Source organism: Phalangium opilio, unplaced genomic scaffold (assembly GCF_054372755.1).
Source record: "Phalangium opilio isolate 3A_F unplaced genomic scaffold, DU_Popi_V2 ptg000011l_1, whole genome shotgun sequence".
In the NCBI taxonomy this organism is placed as follows: Eukaryota; Metazoa; Arthropoda; class Arachnida; order Opiliones; family Phalangiidae; genus Phalangium; species Phalangium opilio.
In genome coordinates, this window is record NW_028324147.1 from 2,944,064 (window position 1) to 2,957,729 (window position 13,666).

At 35.2% G+C, this 13,666-nt stretch overlaps 3 protein-coding genes across 16 annotated transcripts in view; all 3 read right to left on the reverse strand.

Moving 5' to 3' along the window:
- Positions 1-1,521, reverse strand: part of LOC149709855 (uncharacterized) — a 26,423-nt gene extending 24,902 nt beyond the window's left edge. For all 5 annotated transcript variants that reach the window (XR_016376218.1, XM_089857955.1, XM_089857954.1 and 2 more), the window contains exon 1: positions 232-1,521. Coding sequence is in view for 4 of the 5 variants with exons in the window: in XM_089857955.1 (XP_089714081.1) it covers positions 232-1,296 (1,065 nt within the window). In the remaining variant the exon portion in view is untranslated. The remainder of the gene's footprint in view (positions 1-231) is intronic.
- A 487-nt stretch (positions 1,522-2,008) lies between these two features.
- LOC149709856 (exportin-T-like) lies at positions 2,009-7,982 on the reverse strand. 3 transcript variants are annotated; one of them, XM_089857988.1, is made up of 21 exons: positions 7,574-7,982; positions 7,377-7,465; positions 7,265-7,321; positions 7,133-7,202; positions 6,756-7,061; positions 6,411-6,683; positions 5,585-5,673; positions 5,139-5,502; positions 4,928-5,056; positions 4,759-4,857; positions 4,579-4,698; positions 4,426-4,520; positions 4,160-4,355; positions 3,847-4,089; positions 3,587-3,772; positions 3,271-3,478; positions 3,125-3,192; positions 2,565-2,753; positions 2,434-2,481; positions 2,231-2,356; positions 2,009-2,154 (listed from the first exon to the last, which is right to left on the reverse strand). In XM_089857988.1, the coding sequence occupies exons 1-21, from the start codon at positions 7,631-7,633 to the stop codon at positions 2,122-2,124; spliced, it is 3,048 nt and encodes a 1,015-aa protein (XP_089714114.1). In that variant the 5' UTR covers positions 7,634-7,982; the 3' UTR covers positions 2,009-2,121. The 3 variants fall into 3 exon arrangements, with proteins under 3 accessions (XP_089714114.1, XP_089714118.1, XP_089714110.1); XM_089857992.1 differs by having other exon boundaries at positions 3,271-3,460; positions 4,922-5,056; XM_089857984.1 differs by having other exon boundaries at positions 4,922-5,056.
- A 358-nt stretch (positions 7,983-8,340) lies between these two features.
- Nox (NADPH oxidase) overlaps positions 8,341-13,666 on the reverse strand; it is a 30,573-nt gene continuing 25,247 nt past the window's right edge. For 4 of the 8 annotated variants that reach the window (XM_089858019.1, XM_089857997.1, XM_089858017.1 and 1 more), the window contains exons 2-11: positions 12,911-12,995; positions 12,393-12,513; positions 12,158-12,308; positions 11,456-11,872; positions 11,188-11,376; positions 10,752-11,116; positions 10,502-10,634; positions 9,419-10,428; positions 9,030-9,299; positions 8,341-8,949 (exon numbers count right to left, since the gene is read on the reverse strand). In XM_089858019.1, coding sequence (XP_089714145.1) covers positions 8,818-8,949; positions 9,030-9,299; positions 9,419-10,428; positions 10,502-10,634; positions 10,752-11,116; positions 11,188-11,376; positions 11,456-11,872; positions 12,158-12,308; positions 12,393-12,513; positions 12,911-12,984 — 2,862 coding nt within the window. In that variant the 5' untranslated portion in view covers positions 12,985-12,995 and the 3' untranslated portion in view covers positions 8,341-8,817. Of the gene's footprint in view, positions 8,950-9,029; positions 9,300-9,418; positions 10,429-10,501; positions 10,635-10,751; positions 11,117-11,187; positions 11,377-11,455; positions 11,873-12,157; positions 12,309-12,392; positions 12,514-12,910; positions 12,996-13,099; positions 13,396-13,666 lie in introns of those variants that run through there. The other 4 variants (XM_089858005.1, XM_089858036.1, XM_089858028.1 and 1 more) reach the window with 4 other exon arrangements.

The window sequence follows — 13,666 nt, forward strand, 5'->3', positions numbered from 1 at the left end:
TAAACTGCCTGACTTCTCCAGGATTTCCTCTGACCTTTTTTTGGCCTATTCTTCAAATCCCTACTTCTCCAGATTTCCCTTGACCTTTTTGGCCTATTTATAGACTCCCTGACTTCTCCAGACTTTCCCTGACCTTTTTTGACTTATTTTTAAACTCCCTGACTTTTCCAAATTTTCCCTGACCACTGAAAACACTCAAACAATGCCCTACAAAACAAAACAAGTACTAACCTGACTGAACTGAGCTTCCCATTCTTGAAAATGTTTCTCAAAGTCTTTCTCCTCTTTCAAAATTTCTTCCTGATCTTTTTTATCCTTTTCACTTGGAGCCTTAGGAGGTTCCATTACTTGTGGACCAATCATTTTAGTTTCTTGTTTAACCGTATTTTTAGAATCACTTGAAGAATCATTTTTACCGAACCTATTCCCTTTTCTGTCACTACTATGGTCTTTTTTCCCAGAATTCTTCTTGTTATCATACATGGTGGGTCCTTTTGCCCACTCAGATTTAGAGTTAATGGGTGGTTCTGGTTTTTTAGTATCCACGGGTGTCGTAACAATGTCTTTTGATTGTCCAAATCCGGTATTAATTGGTTTAGTTAACGATGTATTTTGTGTTGAAATATTAGAGTTTGTTTGTTGAACATTTCCAGTCCAAATCCCCTTTTGTTGATTTTGCTGGTGCAAATTCATTTGTTGCTGAATCATAGTTTGTTGTTGTATCATAGTTTGGACTGATTGATTAGGATTGCCGATATTTTCAGCCATTTGTTGTTGCTGAGCAATTTGCCAAGGTTGTACTGGGCTAACTTGAGAAGGGGCGGCGCTTTGTTGCCATTGTTGGGGATTCATTTGTCTTTGCAACTGCTGTTGCTGTTGAAGATGCTGGGCTTGCAGCTGTTGTTGCTGAGTTTGTAATTGGGCTGGGTTCAAACGTTGTTGAGAGAGTAATTGCTGTTGTTGCAATTGTTGGGCCACTAACTGCTGTTGTTGTAATTGTTGAGCGGCTAATTGTTGTTGTTGAATCTGTTGGGCGGCCAATTGCTGCTGTTGCAGCTGTTGAAGTTGCTGGGGTGTAATTCCAGCCTGAGCCATTTGTTGCTGTTGTTGTTGTTGCAACTGCTGTTGGAATTGTAGTTGCATTTGTTGGGCCATAAGGGGATTAACACCTTGCGCTTGGACAAAATTAGCAGCACCCGCGGGCACTCCGGGCCAATTGCCAAATTGATTTTCAGCAACATTTTGCCCAGCCACTGCAGCATTTGGGAATTGCTGCCAAGGCCCGGCTTGATACATATTGCTAAGCTTTGGTCAAAATCTTTGTTCACGACCGTAATTTCCAAAAATCTTTCTCTACTTCTCCTAACGCGAGTGTTTATTCTAACGCCACTAAACTAACATATCATTTAAGATTAATTATTATACTTATATTCAAGTGTTTCATCATTTTCAAGAGAAAATTTCGATAACTATTCGAAGAAAGAAATTTCCTTAAATAAGAGATTGAACTTTAGCTCTTATTGATTGATTGTAGCGCTTTTAACGGCAAGATTTGGAACTTCTCTACGAATATTTTTAACAAAGGCTTAATGATGGCAAGGCCTCCCCCACCGGTAAACAAAGGTTAAGTAGGCCGTGGCTCCGTTCAAATATTTAAATAATTTAATAAATAATTAAATAAAAGGACTCCAATTAATAAATAATTATATCAAATGACTCCAATTAAAAAATATATTAAATAAAATGACTCCAATTAATAAATATATGAAATAAAATGACTCCAATTAATAAATAAATAAAATGACTCAAATTAATAAATAATTAAATAAAATGACTCCAATTAATAAATAAATAAAATGACTCCAATTAATAAATAAATAAAATGACACCAATTAATAAATATATGAAATAAAATGACTCAAATTAATAAATAATTAAATAAAATGACTCCAATTAAAAAATATATGAAATAAAATGATAAAAAATTTATGAAATAAAATGACACCAATTAATAAATAAAAAAATTATCATTCATTTTATTGTACACGAATATAAATATTTCAAATCTTTTTTTTTTTTCATTTCATCGCGTTAATTTTTTCTTTCCCAAAAAAACATTTTTCACTCAATTTTTCGCATACTTTGAAACAAAGCCTTGAAAATTATAAAAAAAAAACAAAAAACATTGAAACATTAATATTTTAATGTTATCTTAAAAACACAGACTTACTTTAACATATTTCTTGAAAACTTTAACATCGCACGATAATGCTTGACAATATTCCTCAATTTGAACAGCGGAGAAATTAAGCGAAGGAAGAAGATGGCTTTTCAAATAATTGACTAACTCTTCTCCCTGAAATTGAAATTAATCCATTTAATTAAAAAAAATCAATAAAGAATAATTAAAATAAAAGAAATAATTTTCATTACCCTTTTCTCATAAACAGTCTTCATGCATAAAGCACTCTCCGATAATGCCTAAATTAAATTAATTTATTAAAATTAAAGAATTCCTAGGCCTAATTAAGGTAAAAGTAAAAGGGATTAAAGAGTCACTCAACTAGAACAGTTTGGGCGTCAGTCAGGTCAAAAGTCGGCTTAGCCGGAGCTTCAAAACAAGCTGGCACTATAGATTTGTACATAAACTCAACAAAACCGGGTGGGCTTGCAAATTTTTCCCCTTTATCGCCATTATCGACGGCCCAAAGCTCAACCATTTTTCGCAGAATTCCAAAACAAGTTTTCTGTGCCTAAAAAAAAGGAACATTTTAACCTAAAAAATTTAAGCCTAAAACACTTTAGTCTAAAATAGTTAAGCCTAAAACACTCTAGTCTAAGACTTTTAAGCCTAAAGCACTTTAGTCTAAGACATTTAAGCCTAAAACACACTTTGGTCTAAGACATTTAAGCCTAAAACACACTTTAGTCTAAGACATTTAAGCCTAAAACACACTTTAGTCTAAGACATTTAAGCCTAAACCACACTTTAGTCTAAGACATTTAAGCCTAAACCACACTTTAGTCTAACACATTTAAGCCTAAACCACTTAAGCCTAACACATTTAAGCCTAAAACACTTTAGTCTAACACATCACTACACACATTAAACCCTAAAACTTACAACTGGGTCTGGAAAGCTGACAGCTCCTTGAATAACTGTTAAAACAACTTGTTCCATATTTTGAGTATCTAATATTAATTCAATTAATTTAATTTCAATTAAAAACCAAGATTAACCATAAATTAATCTTAAGTCTTAAGTCTTACTTTGCTGCGAAATTACTTCAGTTATATTATTAGTTAACAAGGCGGAAATGAATAAAAAGTAGCTCCGTTGAAGCATTTGCCGTTCCCTTTGGGCTTGCAAATCATTCTCTTCTATGGGAGCGTTCAAAGCGAGGAAAATCGCAGCGACCAAAGGCGAAAAGACACGTTGTAAAAAGGGAACTATTTCCTTCTGAAACAGCCAGGACAACTGGAATCGTTTAAATCAGACACAACTGATCTCTAGACAAGTTTCTTTGTCTAGCTATTGACTAACAAACGTGTCCTCTACCAAATAAACTGATAAACTAAGGCTTACTTTAAATTTCGTAATAATTTGATTAATTAAAGGAATGAATTCTTGAATGCTACGAATATCGGCTTCTTTTAAAAGTTGTTCGGCAGCAGTTGGAATGAAAGGTAGAATCTCTTCTTCCAAGCACACAACCATTCTATGTAAAAACTGCCTGATACTCGACTGCAGTACATTATGATCGTAAGAAATCTGTTAATTTACAAAGAAATTAATCAGTAATTAACTTAAATAATTAATTAAGAGTCTCGGAAAAAGTAATTTACTTCTAAGGCTTGCAGAAAAACTTTCAAAGTATCAAGATAAACAGGGACGCAACCGCAATTTTTCATGGTTTGTTGATTAGAAAATGCTTTACTAGTTCGACTGGTAACAGCCATCGCGTGACTCATACTCTCGACGTAAGCCTTCCGTCGTTCAGGGTCAGTTTCACTTCGAACTCGAACCAGTAAATTGTCAAATTTGAGAAGAACGGGTGTTAATAGATTCTTCAATAAAAGTTGTTTTTTCTGATTGAGAAAAACGAAAAAACAAATCAGTTTATCAAATAAGTAATTTAAACAATAAAGGTTAACTTACAGGAGCTTCAAATTGGCTAGAAACAATAAGGATAGCGGAAGCTTCGTACAAATAAAGTTGATCATCGGGAGAAAGTGGTAGAGTTTGATGATGGGAAAGGATAGTATTTGTAACGGGTTGAGGGAAAGGATCAGCTAAGACTAATAAATCTTGTAACCTCTTTAAGATTTCTTCGGTAAAACCATGAATATGCGATCTAAAAACGCGGTAATTAATTAATCTCAATTAAGAACTAACTAAGATGAAGTAAGCGTTTGTTTTCTTACTTAAGACACTTGATAAAACGCGAAAATAGATACGAAGTTCTACTTCTAACTTTTGGGCTGTTATTACGTAAACCTCTTTCATCCATAAACGCGATCTAAATCAAATTAAACCTAGTTTAATTAAAATTAATTAAAGTCTTTAATACAACTTACAAGAACTTCAGGAACATGATGCGGTTCTTGAAGAAAAAACTTTTCGTATCTAGCTACTGTTTCAAAATATTGCAAGGTGACTGCCATATGCGCGTAGGTACTAACTCCGCATCCAACAAGCTAAAGAAATTAAACCGTTAATTCGCATTAATCATTATCAATCAAAAATAATTAATTTACCATTTTCATCATTTGAATCATGTGACTTCCTTGTTCCAAAACAGAAGGATCTAAAGTGGCTCCAGATGTTCCAGTTATAAAATGGTTTCCATGAACACTCTGAAATCATGTGTGAAAAAAATACGTGTGAAATGAGAAGAAAAGGGGATTTAAAAAATGTTACATTTACAGGAAGAGCTTCTCCTAAGAAATAAAGAAACGTAATGGCAACTTCAACTTCGTAAAACGGTAACGTTCGCCAATTTTGAAGAATCGATAAAATCATTTCTTTGGTTTTTTCTAAGACCAGTTTACGGTCCTGCCAGCAGAATCAATCAATTAATTAGATTAGAATTAGATACTTAACATAGTTATCCTTAATATTATTCTTAATTATTTACCAATTGGGCCAAATTGTCAAATAAAACTTTTAAGGATTTTCGATATTCGTCAAATTCCGCTTCATCTTCTCCTTGATGAAGAAAATTATAATCGGGATCATATTTGCACTTTTTAATCACAATGAATAAAAGAGCTTCCGTGTTCCGTTGATCTTCTAGGCCATAAGGAATGACCGAAGCTTGACCCTGAGCCGAAGCTCGTTGTTTTAAAAACTGAATATAATCTCTAGAGAATTCAATAACAGCTTGGGACACGTCATCGTCATCGTGACTTAAAAATTGTAGTAAAAGAGGAATCTTTCTTTGAATCGCTTTTGTTACTGAGATAATTATTTCTACATTGGGACAACCGCCTTTAACGAGTCTAAAGGAAATTAAATTAATTTTTATTCATTAAATATTAATTAATTAATTATTGAAGTCGGTTAAATAGTTAAAAGACTAACTTGTTCCAACTAGCTAATAAGGCTTGACCCATTCCATTGAGTAACCTAGCTAATTTTGATACAAAATCTTCGTCTTGGTCCAAAAACCCCTTTAAAATGTTGAGTTTCATTAAGGTTTCTTAGTAATTTTAATAATTAATCGCGTCAGTTCAGGTAATATAACATTACACCTTAAAAGAACAGTATTTTTCTAATTATAAAAAGAAAAATACTTAATGATCTCTTATTACAAAATGATAATAGCATTTAATTAGTCTTAAAAATAATCAAGGACTACTGCGCCATCCGCCATTGCTTTAGTGGCGTCTGCTATCTAGAACCCGTTACCCCTACCTGATTGGTTGAATTCTCACAGGCTAAGGGGGGGGGTAAGGTAGGTTCTAGATAGCAGACGCCACTAAAGCAATGGCGGATGGCGCAATAGTCCTTGATTATTTTTAAGACTAATTAAAATCAAACTATTTTGTAATAAGAGATAATTTATTTTTCTTTGATATTTTAAATATTTAATTCCTTTTATATTTAGAAAAAGGCCGTTTTTTAAGCTATAATGTTATGTTACGTGTCCTTTTCCTTTAATTAGCCTTATTCCTGATCAGCGCCATCTACCCATAGCGGTGACTTTGAGAACTACTGTAAGCGGCAAGCCAATCAGATGTCGCTAAAATCTGGTGACGTCATTTTTGGTAAGACCCGAGAGTGTTAGTCAGTGACGTCACCAGATTTTAGCGACATCTGATTGGCTTGCCGCTTACAGTAGTTCTCAAAGTCGCCGCTATGGGTAGGTGGCGCTGATCAGGAATAAGGCTAATTAAACGCGTCTTACATTATTATTAATAGATAGTATCCCAGCTTGTTCCAAAACAGTGGCAAATGATTCAACTAAAGTTGTTTTAGCAGCTGGTTCCATCCCTTTACCTATAATTTCATGCACACAATCGCAAGCCGCTTCTCTCAATGCTGGCATTGAGAAAAAAGGAACCAGAAGCGAAACGAAACGTTCATTGGCAATTAAATCAATGTCCACCCAAGCTACATAACCCCCTAAAACATCCAGGCATAAACAAACAACTTCCGGATGTTCAGAAGCATACATTGCCTAAAATTTTAATTATTATTCAATTAATTTTAAATAGGTTTATAGAGCTAACTATTTAATTTGATTATGTACCATTATCCTGTGCCAAGAATCAACTAATTTTGAAATACAATCATCCCTCATTGTGTCTTTGATTAATGTATTTCTTTCGAGTTCTCTTTGAGTTCTAACAATTTCTCTGTCTGCGACTTCACTGTTGATGTTAAGCAATATTCTCAAGTAGAAATCAACAGCGGCTTGATGACCACTCGATATAAGGTTTAATAGGTCACTAAAAAATGTTGGCCACCGATAAGGATAATCCACTAAGAACATCAAACCAAACACCTGAGCTGCTTTATTTAAAATAAAGGATTTTTCCATTGTGTCTATAGAACACTAAAATTAAATATTACATAAAAAGTTATTTTAATTAACCCTCGTATTAAATTAAATTTAATTTAATTTACTTGAACTTGAGTATAATTCACAAGGAAATCTTTTAAGACCATCTGATCTTCAATACCACTTTGGGGGTAACTGAAGAAACAACTCATTAATGGTTAATTAGGGCCTAATCTATTAATTAAATTAAAACTAACTTGTGTTTGACAAAATGTTCAATAACTTGCAGGCAAAAGAATCTAGCACAATCGGGTCTAAGAACAAATATTAATGAGCATTTACATTTAAGTAAGATTTAAGAAATATTACTGTCTAATTGATTCAGGAGATGTTAGGGTTTGAATACACAGTTTCCATCCATCTTGGGAGTTTTTAATGTGCTCAAAGTATTGTAGAGCCTATTTAAATATCGTGATTTTAATTTAAATTAACAGGGGAATCATGTTGTTTCATAATCTAGGCAACTGTGGTGTTGTGGAAAAAGCCGGAACTTTAAAAAAACTTACCCTGGTTTGGGCTGCTGCATCACTTTGAGCCATTAATCCTTGAATTACGTCAAAATCCATGTTTGAATTATTATATTATTTTGAATATATTAATAATGTCAATGTTGTTTGTTTGGTTTAAGCTCAATTTCTTCGATTTCGATTGTCATAATCATAATTAAAAAGGTACACACGTGAACCAAGGCTTAACAAAACTAGATCAAATTTTCACTAACGTAAAGCAAAAGGTTACATAAATATAACTAGTTATTATATTAAATTTCATATACTTATAACGTTAATAAGCAATATTATCTACATTTATATTACTTAATTTAAAGCTTTAATTAGAAAATATGGTCCCGCGCAATAATTACTAAGCGCGTGGACAAGTTCTTAAGCAGACGCCACGTGACATTACTAGTTCAGTTCAGTTTGAGAAGATATTGGTACTATAATTCAAATTTAGATGCGAAGAAAATTTATTTGAGCAAGACGGTCGAAAAGTTGAGAAAAAATTTTATATCTAAATAATAGTGTTGACCTTAAGCTCAAATTGGTTTAAATGAAGTGTTAAATGTATTAATATAACCTGTACTGGTTTATAAATTCGTTATTTTCATGAAAATAAGTATTTTATTTAGGCTTACTTGCAATTTCTTTAAACTCGGCGGCCATTTTGTTTTAGAAGATTTCTAAGTATTTTCGATGTTACACAAAAGAAAAAATTACGCGACTATTTTATGAATACGGTAATCACGTAATCAAAAACACAAGAACACCACAAATAAATTGCTTAAATAAAATTTTTAATCGATCAAAAACTTCAGTTTTAATTATTTTTCGCGCCTACTTTTTTTTTTTGGAGAATTTCCTGGGAGGAAAAAATAAATCTCTTAATTATAATTATCAAAAACGATAAAACTGGAACTGTATTTACAACTGAATAATAAATAAATGGGAAATATTTTTTTTTCTTTTAGCGAAACAAATACATTATATTATAATAAAACATCTTGCTTGTAAAAACAAAATAATTTCCAAAAAACACATTTTTCTGTTTTTATCCATCTTTTCGAAGTTTCAATTCAAGTTCCCCGTTACGGGGTATAAAATTAATTAGGAATGCAGGCGGAAGTAATGGAAATTAACAATTTGTATATTAACTACAACTTAACAACGTGCAAATAAATCTAAAATTTTGTAATTGGAAAACTATCAAGAAAAATGTTACCACACTTTTAAAAACAAACCATTGGTTCAACTTAGAAGATCTCCTTCTTAAAAGTAAATCCAAAATCATTGCACTTCGTATGCAAGAGACGTCCAACTTCGGCTGGACCGCAAAAGAAAACCGTCACTTTGCCCTTCTTCTCGCGTGAAATTTGGGCAAAAACCTAAAATGGACCAAGGCGAAATTGTGTGTTACAAAAACCATCAAGAGTACTTGAGTTAAGTCAAATAATTTTGGACTTACTTCGTCCCAGTTGGGTCTTCCGGGTTTGGTCCTGGTCTTAAGACCAGTAATTAAATCACGCTTCTCTTTATCGTGCAATAAATCCAAGGCAATCTGAAGACCTAGAGCTTTCATATCGTTCTTATGAAGAGCGGACGTAATGTACATATGAATGTCCAAGAACCGATCCTTATCTTCGGCCATCTTGGCTTGTTCAACTTCTAACTCGCCAAGTAAACTGACAAACCATTCGAAAGCGTCTTGGTTACGGTTAATCCAAAAGAAATCCACCTGAAACCAACATGGAAAAGTGGAAGGGATTTGTAAGTAGCACTCCCGTAAGCCAAGCTTCTGGGCGACAACATTAGAGGGACTAGGACACCTGTCAATGATTCCAGTAGCTTTCTTACCTTTTTAAGGTTCATAATATTGGAGGGAATAGTGTCAACCCAAGTCTGTTGACACCAAGGACACGAATGGTGTGATTTCTTGTATCTATGAACGATACTTTGAAGAATACTAGCGAAGGGAGTCACGCCTATCCCGGTAGCGATAAGTACAGCGTGTTGGGCATTGAAAATATGGCTGGACGGTGAACCGTACGGTCCATCCAATCTAATCTGCATTCGATTATTCCAGTAAATCGCTTCGCCTTCGTCTCGTAATTGGACGTAACTATCCCCAAAAGATCCAATGGAAGACGGGGACAATCTTCTCGTGTTATAAGACTTGATGGAAGTAATTGAAGCTTCTTCGTCATTCTCGGTTTTCAAGTAGATTATGTTTCGTTTGCGTTTATTGGAATCTTCGTCAGTTTTTTTCTTGCGGTACCTTCTCAAAGCTTGTCCGATATCGTTCAAACTAGGACGTTGACTGACGCTAAAAACGCGTCTCAAAGATCGACCAGGCGTCAATGCCGGAACCTTAACGCTTCCCGTCGTTCCTCCTCTATTCAATTGACGTCGGCCATCCGGGGAAGACATGGTATGACGCACAGCTTGCTTCATGGGCGGTTGAAGAGTCGTCTTAGCCACCGGAGCCGCGATTGGATTTAAAGAGACATCGAGACCGGGTGGGGACGAATGACGAGCGATTTCCGGTGGGGTCGTATCCAAGGAACCTTCGCTGGAAGACGGGGCCGTTAAAGAAGTCGTGACTTGAGCCGGTGGTGCGGGAGGTAAACCCAAACTAAGTTCCCTTTGTAATAAATTACGAGTGATAGTACGCAAGACCACGGGTTGGTTTCCATCAGAGGGGTTATCGTTTTGGTCAAAAAGGACATTGGTATATCCGGAACTATCCACGCTATCTAATCGGTCAGTTTGGGGACGTTCCGCCGCTCGGGCTGTTACTTTCTGGAACTGCGTGTATAAACTGTTGGTCCAGTTACCGGTACCTCTAATATGCAGCCAAATTACACCTAAATTATTAAACTCATTAATTTAATAAAAAATAAAGAGAGGTTTGAAGAAAAGGTGACCCCTGTCACTTACCATCTTCTTCCGGAGCGCTACTAATAGTAAAAGGATGCCATTCGTGTTTGGCGATTTGGGGAATGTTTACAAAAATATAATCTCCTGGATGGTAAATAAAGTGGGAAGGTCGCTTGATAACCAAATGAGTCACCTGAAAAGATACGTAGCGAAAAATTGTCACTTCATACCAAGCTCTCAGTAACCAGTGACAGACTTATGGTATGGAACATATCTCATGAACTTATGCTTATATAAAACGAAAGCTTACCTTTGAGGGCAACAAAACAGCCTTTTCGACGTAAGAAACGCTTGTCGATGGACTTATGAATCGATAAGCTCTTATCAACAACTCAATGATGAAGATAGTGCCCGGTAAGAGCAACCACTTCCAGAAATTACCACCGTGCAAGACGAGTAAGACGAAGAAGGCGAAGTACAATAGATGGACGTAATAAAAGACTTCGAAGTACTCGTTCCTTCGCACGCAAGGCAACGAACTCAAGAACATCAGGATTAAAACCGAGAACATGATCCATCCCGTCAAACAAGCGGCTCCTCCGACCCAACCGATATCGAACTTTTGATCGATTAACAAAGTTGATAGCGGAATCGATGTTAATTTCGATATATAGGCTGAAGAGATGAATAAATAATAGTTAGTTTCTCTGTCTAATTAATAATTAAATAAATAAAAATTAACGTACCGAAATTTAATATGTGCATAAGCGTGTGCGTCATACTGAATATAAAAACGAAAACACCGGCTAGCTTATGAAAATATATGTGACTGTCCAAGGGCAAGAATTCGGATAATCCTTGCACCCTTAGTATCGTAATGGTACGTCGAAGAACGCAAGCCAAGACAAAAGCGCACAGGAAGTTCAAACACTGGGCTATTAACGAAAATTAAAACTTGTTACATTAATTCAAAAAATAAATAAATAGCAAAAGTTCGCTTCTACAAGTTCTTACCACATCCTCTAGCAACCATGAAGTATCCGTTTGTATTGTAGTATTGTACCAAACGTGACGCGAAAAGACCAACGAGGACGGAGAGAAAGGCAATCAGGAAACAAACGCTGTTCAGGTTGTTTCGAATATATTTCCAACTTAGTTTCCTAGGACGATATTTGGCACCGAATTTTTTAGGCATTGGCGGAATCAACCAATGTTCAACGCTCATAGATAAATTCTCGATCAGTCCAGGATGACGTGACAACTGTTCCTTAAACTCGTCAAAATTGATGGCACCGCTATTGTCAACGTCAGCCTCTTTGAATAACATATAAGCCAAGGATTCCGTCTCGGATTCCGAGAAGGACAAGTTGTTCTCTTTCATACATTCTTTGATAACACTACGCATTTCGGACAATTGGATAGCACCATCACCTGTCATGAAAGTGTTTAATACGTTTCAATAGAAGAAGGATGGTACTCTGTATCCCCTTAATACTATAGTTATGTAACATGATTATTCCCAGGCTTATATCCCCTTTTTGTTTGCTCTCCTACTCAACAAACTTCAGATGGACATCGTAATGTTCTAATGTTGGGAAGAATCATGTTACAATTACCATGGCCGCTTTGTGGTAGGTACACTTCTCTCTTAGAGAAGTATTATATATACTTCTGGTTGGTTTCAGTGATCAAACATAGTAAAAGTTTATAACTTGCCATCAATGTCGTAAACGGCAAAAACGTGTCTTAATTTCTCAACTGGTGATAAAGTCGAGAACCTCCTCATGGCGGCCAAGAATTCCTCCAATGAGATGGTCCCGGAACTATCAGTGTCAAACATTTTAAACATTCGTTCGGCGAAAAATTCCTGTTTTAAAGAAATAATTGAGAGGGTGTTGAGATTAAGAATTGAACAAAAAAGACCCTAAATAGAGGGTGTCATATCGATTACATTTTTAGACTGAATGATCTTTTTGAATTCTTGAAGTCCAATTTCACCTTTGGTGCCACACGTTTGCCTGAAGACATTCTCGAGATGTTGAAGGGTTTCGGGCGTCAGACCTCGACTCGATCTTAGAAACGGGGAGACCACACGTAATTAAAACCAAGGTGGTTAATTAAAGTGACTGTAAAGCGGTCATAGGTGGGTAGATAAAAATAATTTGAAATACGTGACGCCAAGATACAAAGAATCCGTATGGAATTTGACTGGACACCTAGTCCTTGTTTTTCGCAAGATTGCAGCACTCATTCCCCAAAGTGGTAGTTTTGTTTTAAACCACACCTTTCCTCTGTCACTTGTCTATGACCAGGACGCATTTCAAATAATTATTACCCACTAGATGCTTGCTTTACAGACCCTTTAAGCGTTAATATTGGCAAAAACCAGATCGGTAATGTTTTCAAGCGAGACATCACTTTACTAAAACCTGACATAGACACCCCAACACGTTCATTAAAAGAAATTACTTGGCTTTGGACAGTTGGGATATGAGGTTCATGGAGAATCTGGTGGGATCTATCACGTCGTGGGCGGTCCCCATATCGGCCACACCTAAAGTTGAAAGAGACAAGAAAAAGAAGAAAGTTTTTTTTGAATTTAAGGTCTAGCTGCGGCGCGCCAGTGTCAACCGCTTATTAAAACGTCAAAATTAGCACCCCCTATGTATTACGGTATACTTTCGGCCCTACAATTTACAACTGGACCGCTTTATTTTTCTTCTGAGTGTAATTGTAACTCAACCCAAGTAAAATAAATATGGTAGAACAGGTAGACTATCAACTGAAGTAAGAAGAGTCACCACGCTACTAATTACAACCGTTAAAATTGGAAAATAGATTAAAATTGAGTTTATGTTAAATTTGTTCCAACTTTGGAGTTAATTTTTGACCGTTGGTAAGCCAGAGAAGGATTAGGCTACGAGGTTCAATACTTTTACTCGTTCAGATACCGATAACTCACAATCACAAGCAGGTACCTGATTTACTTCAAATAAATTAACTTCTTATAAAAATAATAGTCGATGAAACTTAAGGTAAATAAGTTACGAAACTTGGGTTAAATTTATTAGTTACATTAAATAATAATAATAAAAAAAGAGGTTAACACCTTAGTTAAAAGGGATGGTGAATATTTTCTGGATGATTCACTATGTCTTTAAATCAGTAGAATAATCCATGGACAAAAATTATAATTTTCCGTTTCAACTTTCCTTTAATAACAAA

Excerpts from the sequence above, each read along its gene's own strand:
- LOC149709856 (XM_089857984.1), bottom strand. The coding sequence starts at position 7,633 with ATGGATTTTGACGTAATTCAAGGATTAATGGCTCAAAGTGATGCAGCA. Across the intron at positions 7,203-7,264 it reads GAACATTTTGTCAAACACAA|TTACCCCCAAAGTGGTATTG; the intron begins GTTAGTTTTAAT and ends TTGTTTCTTCAG. Across the intron at positions 2,155-2,230 it reads TTTTCAAGAAATATGTTAAA|GCTTTGTTTCAAAGTATGCG; the intron begins GTAAGTCTGTGT and ends ATAATTTTCAAG.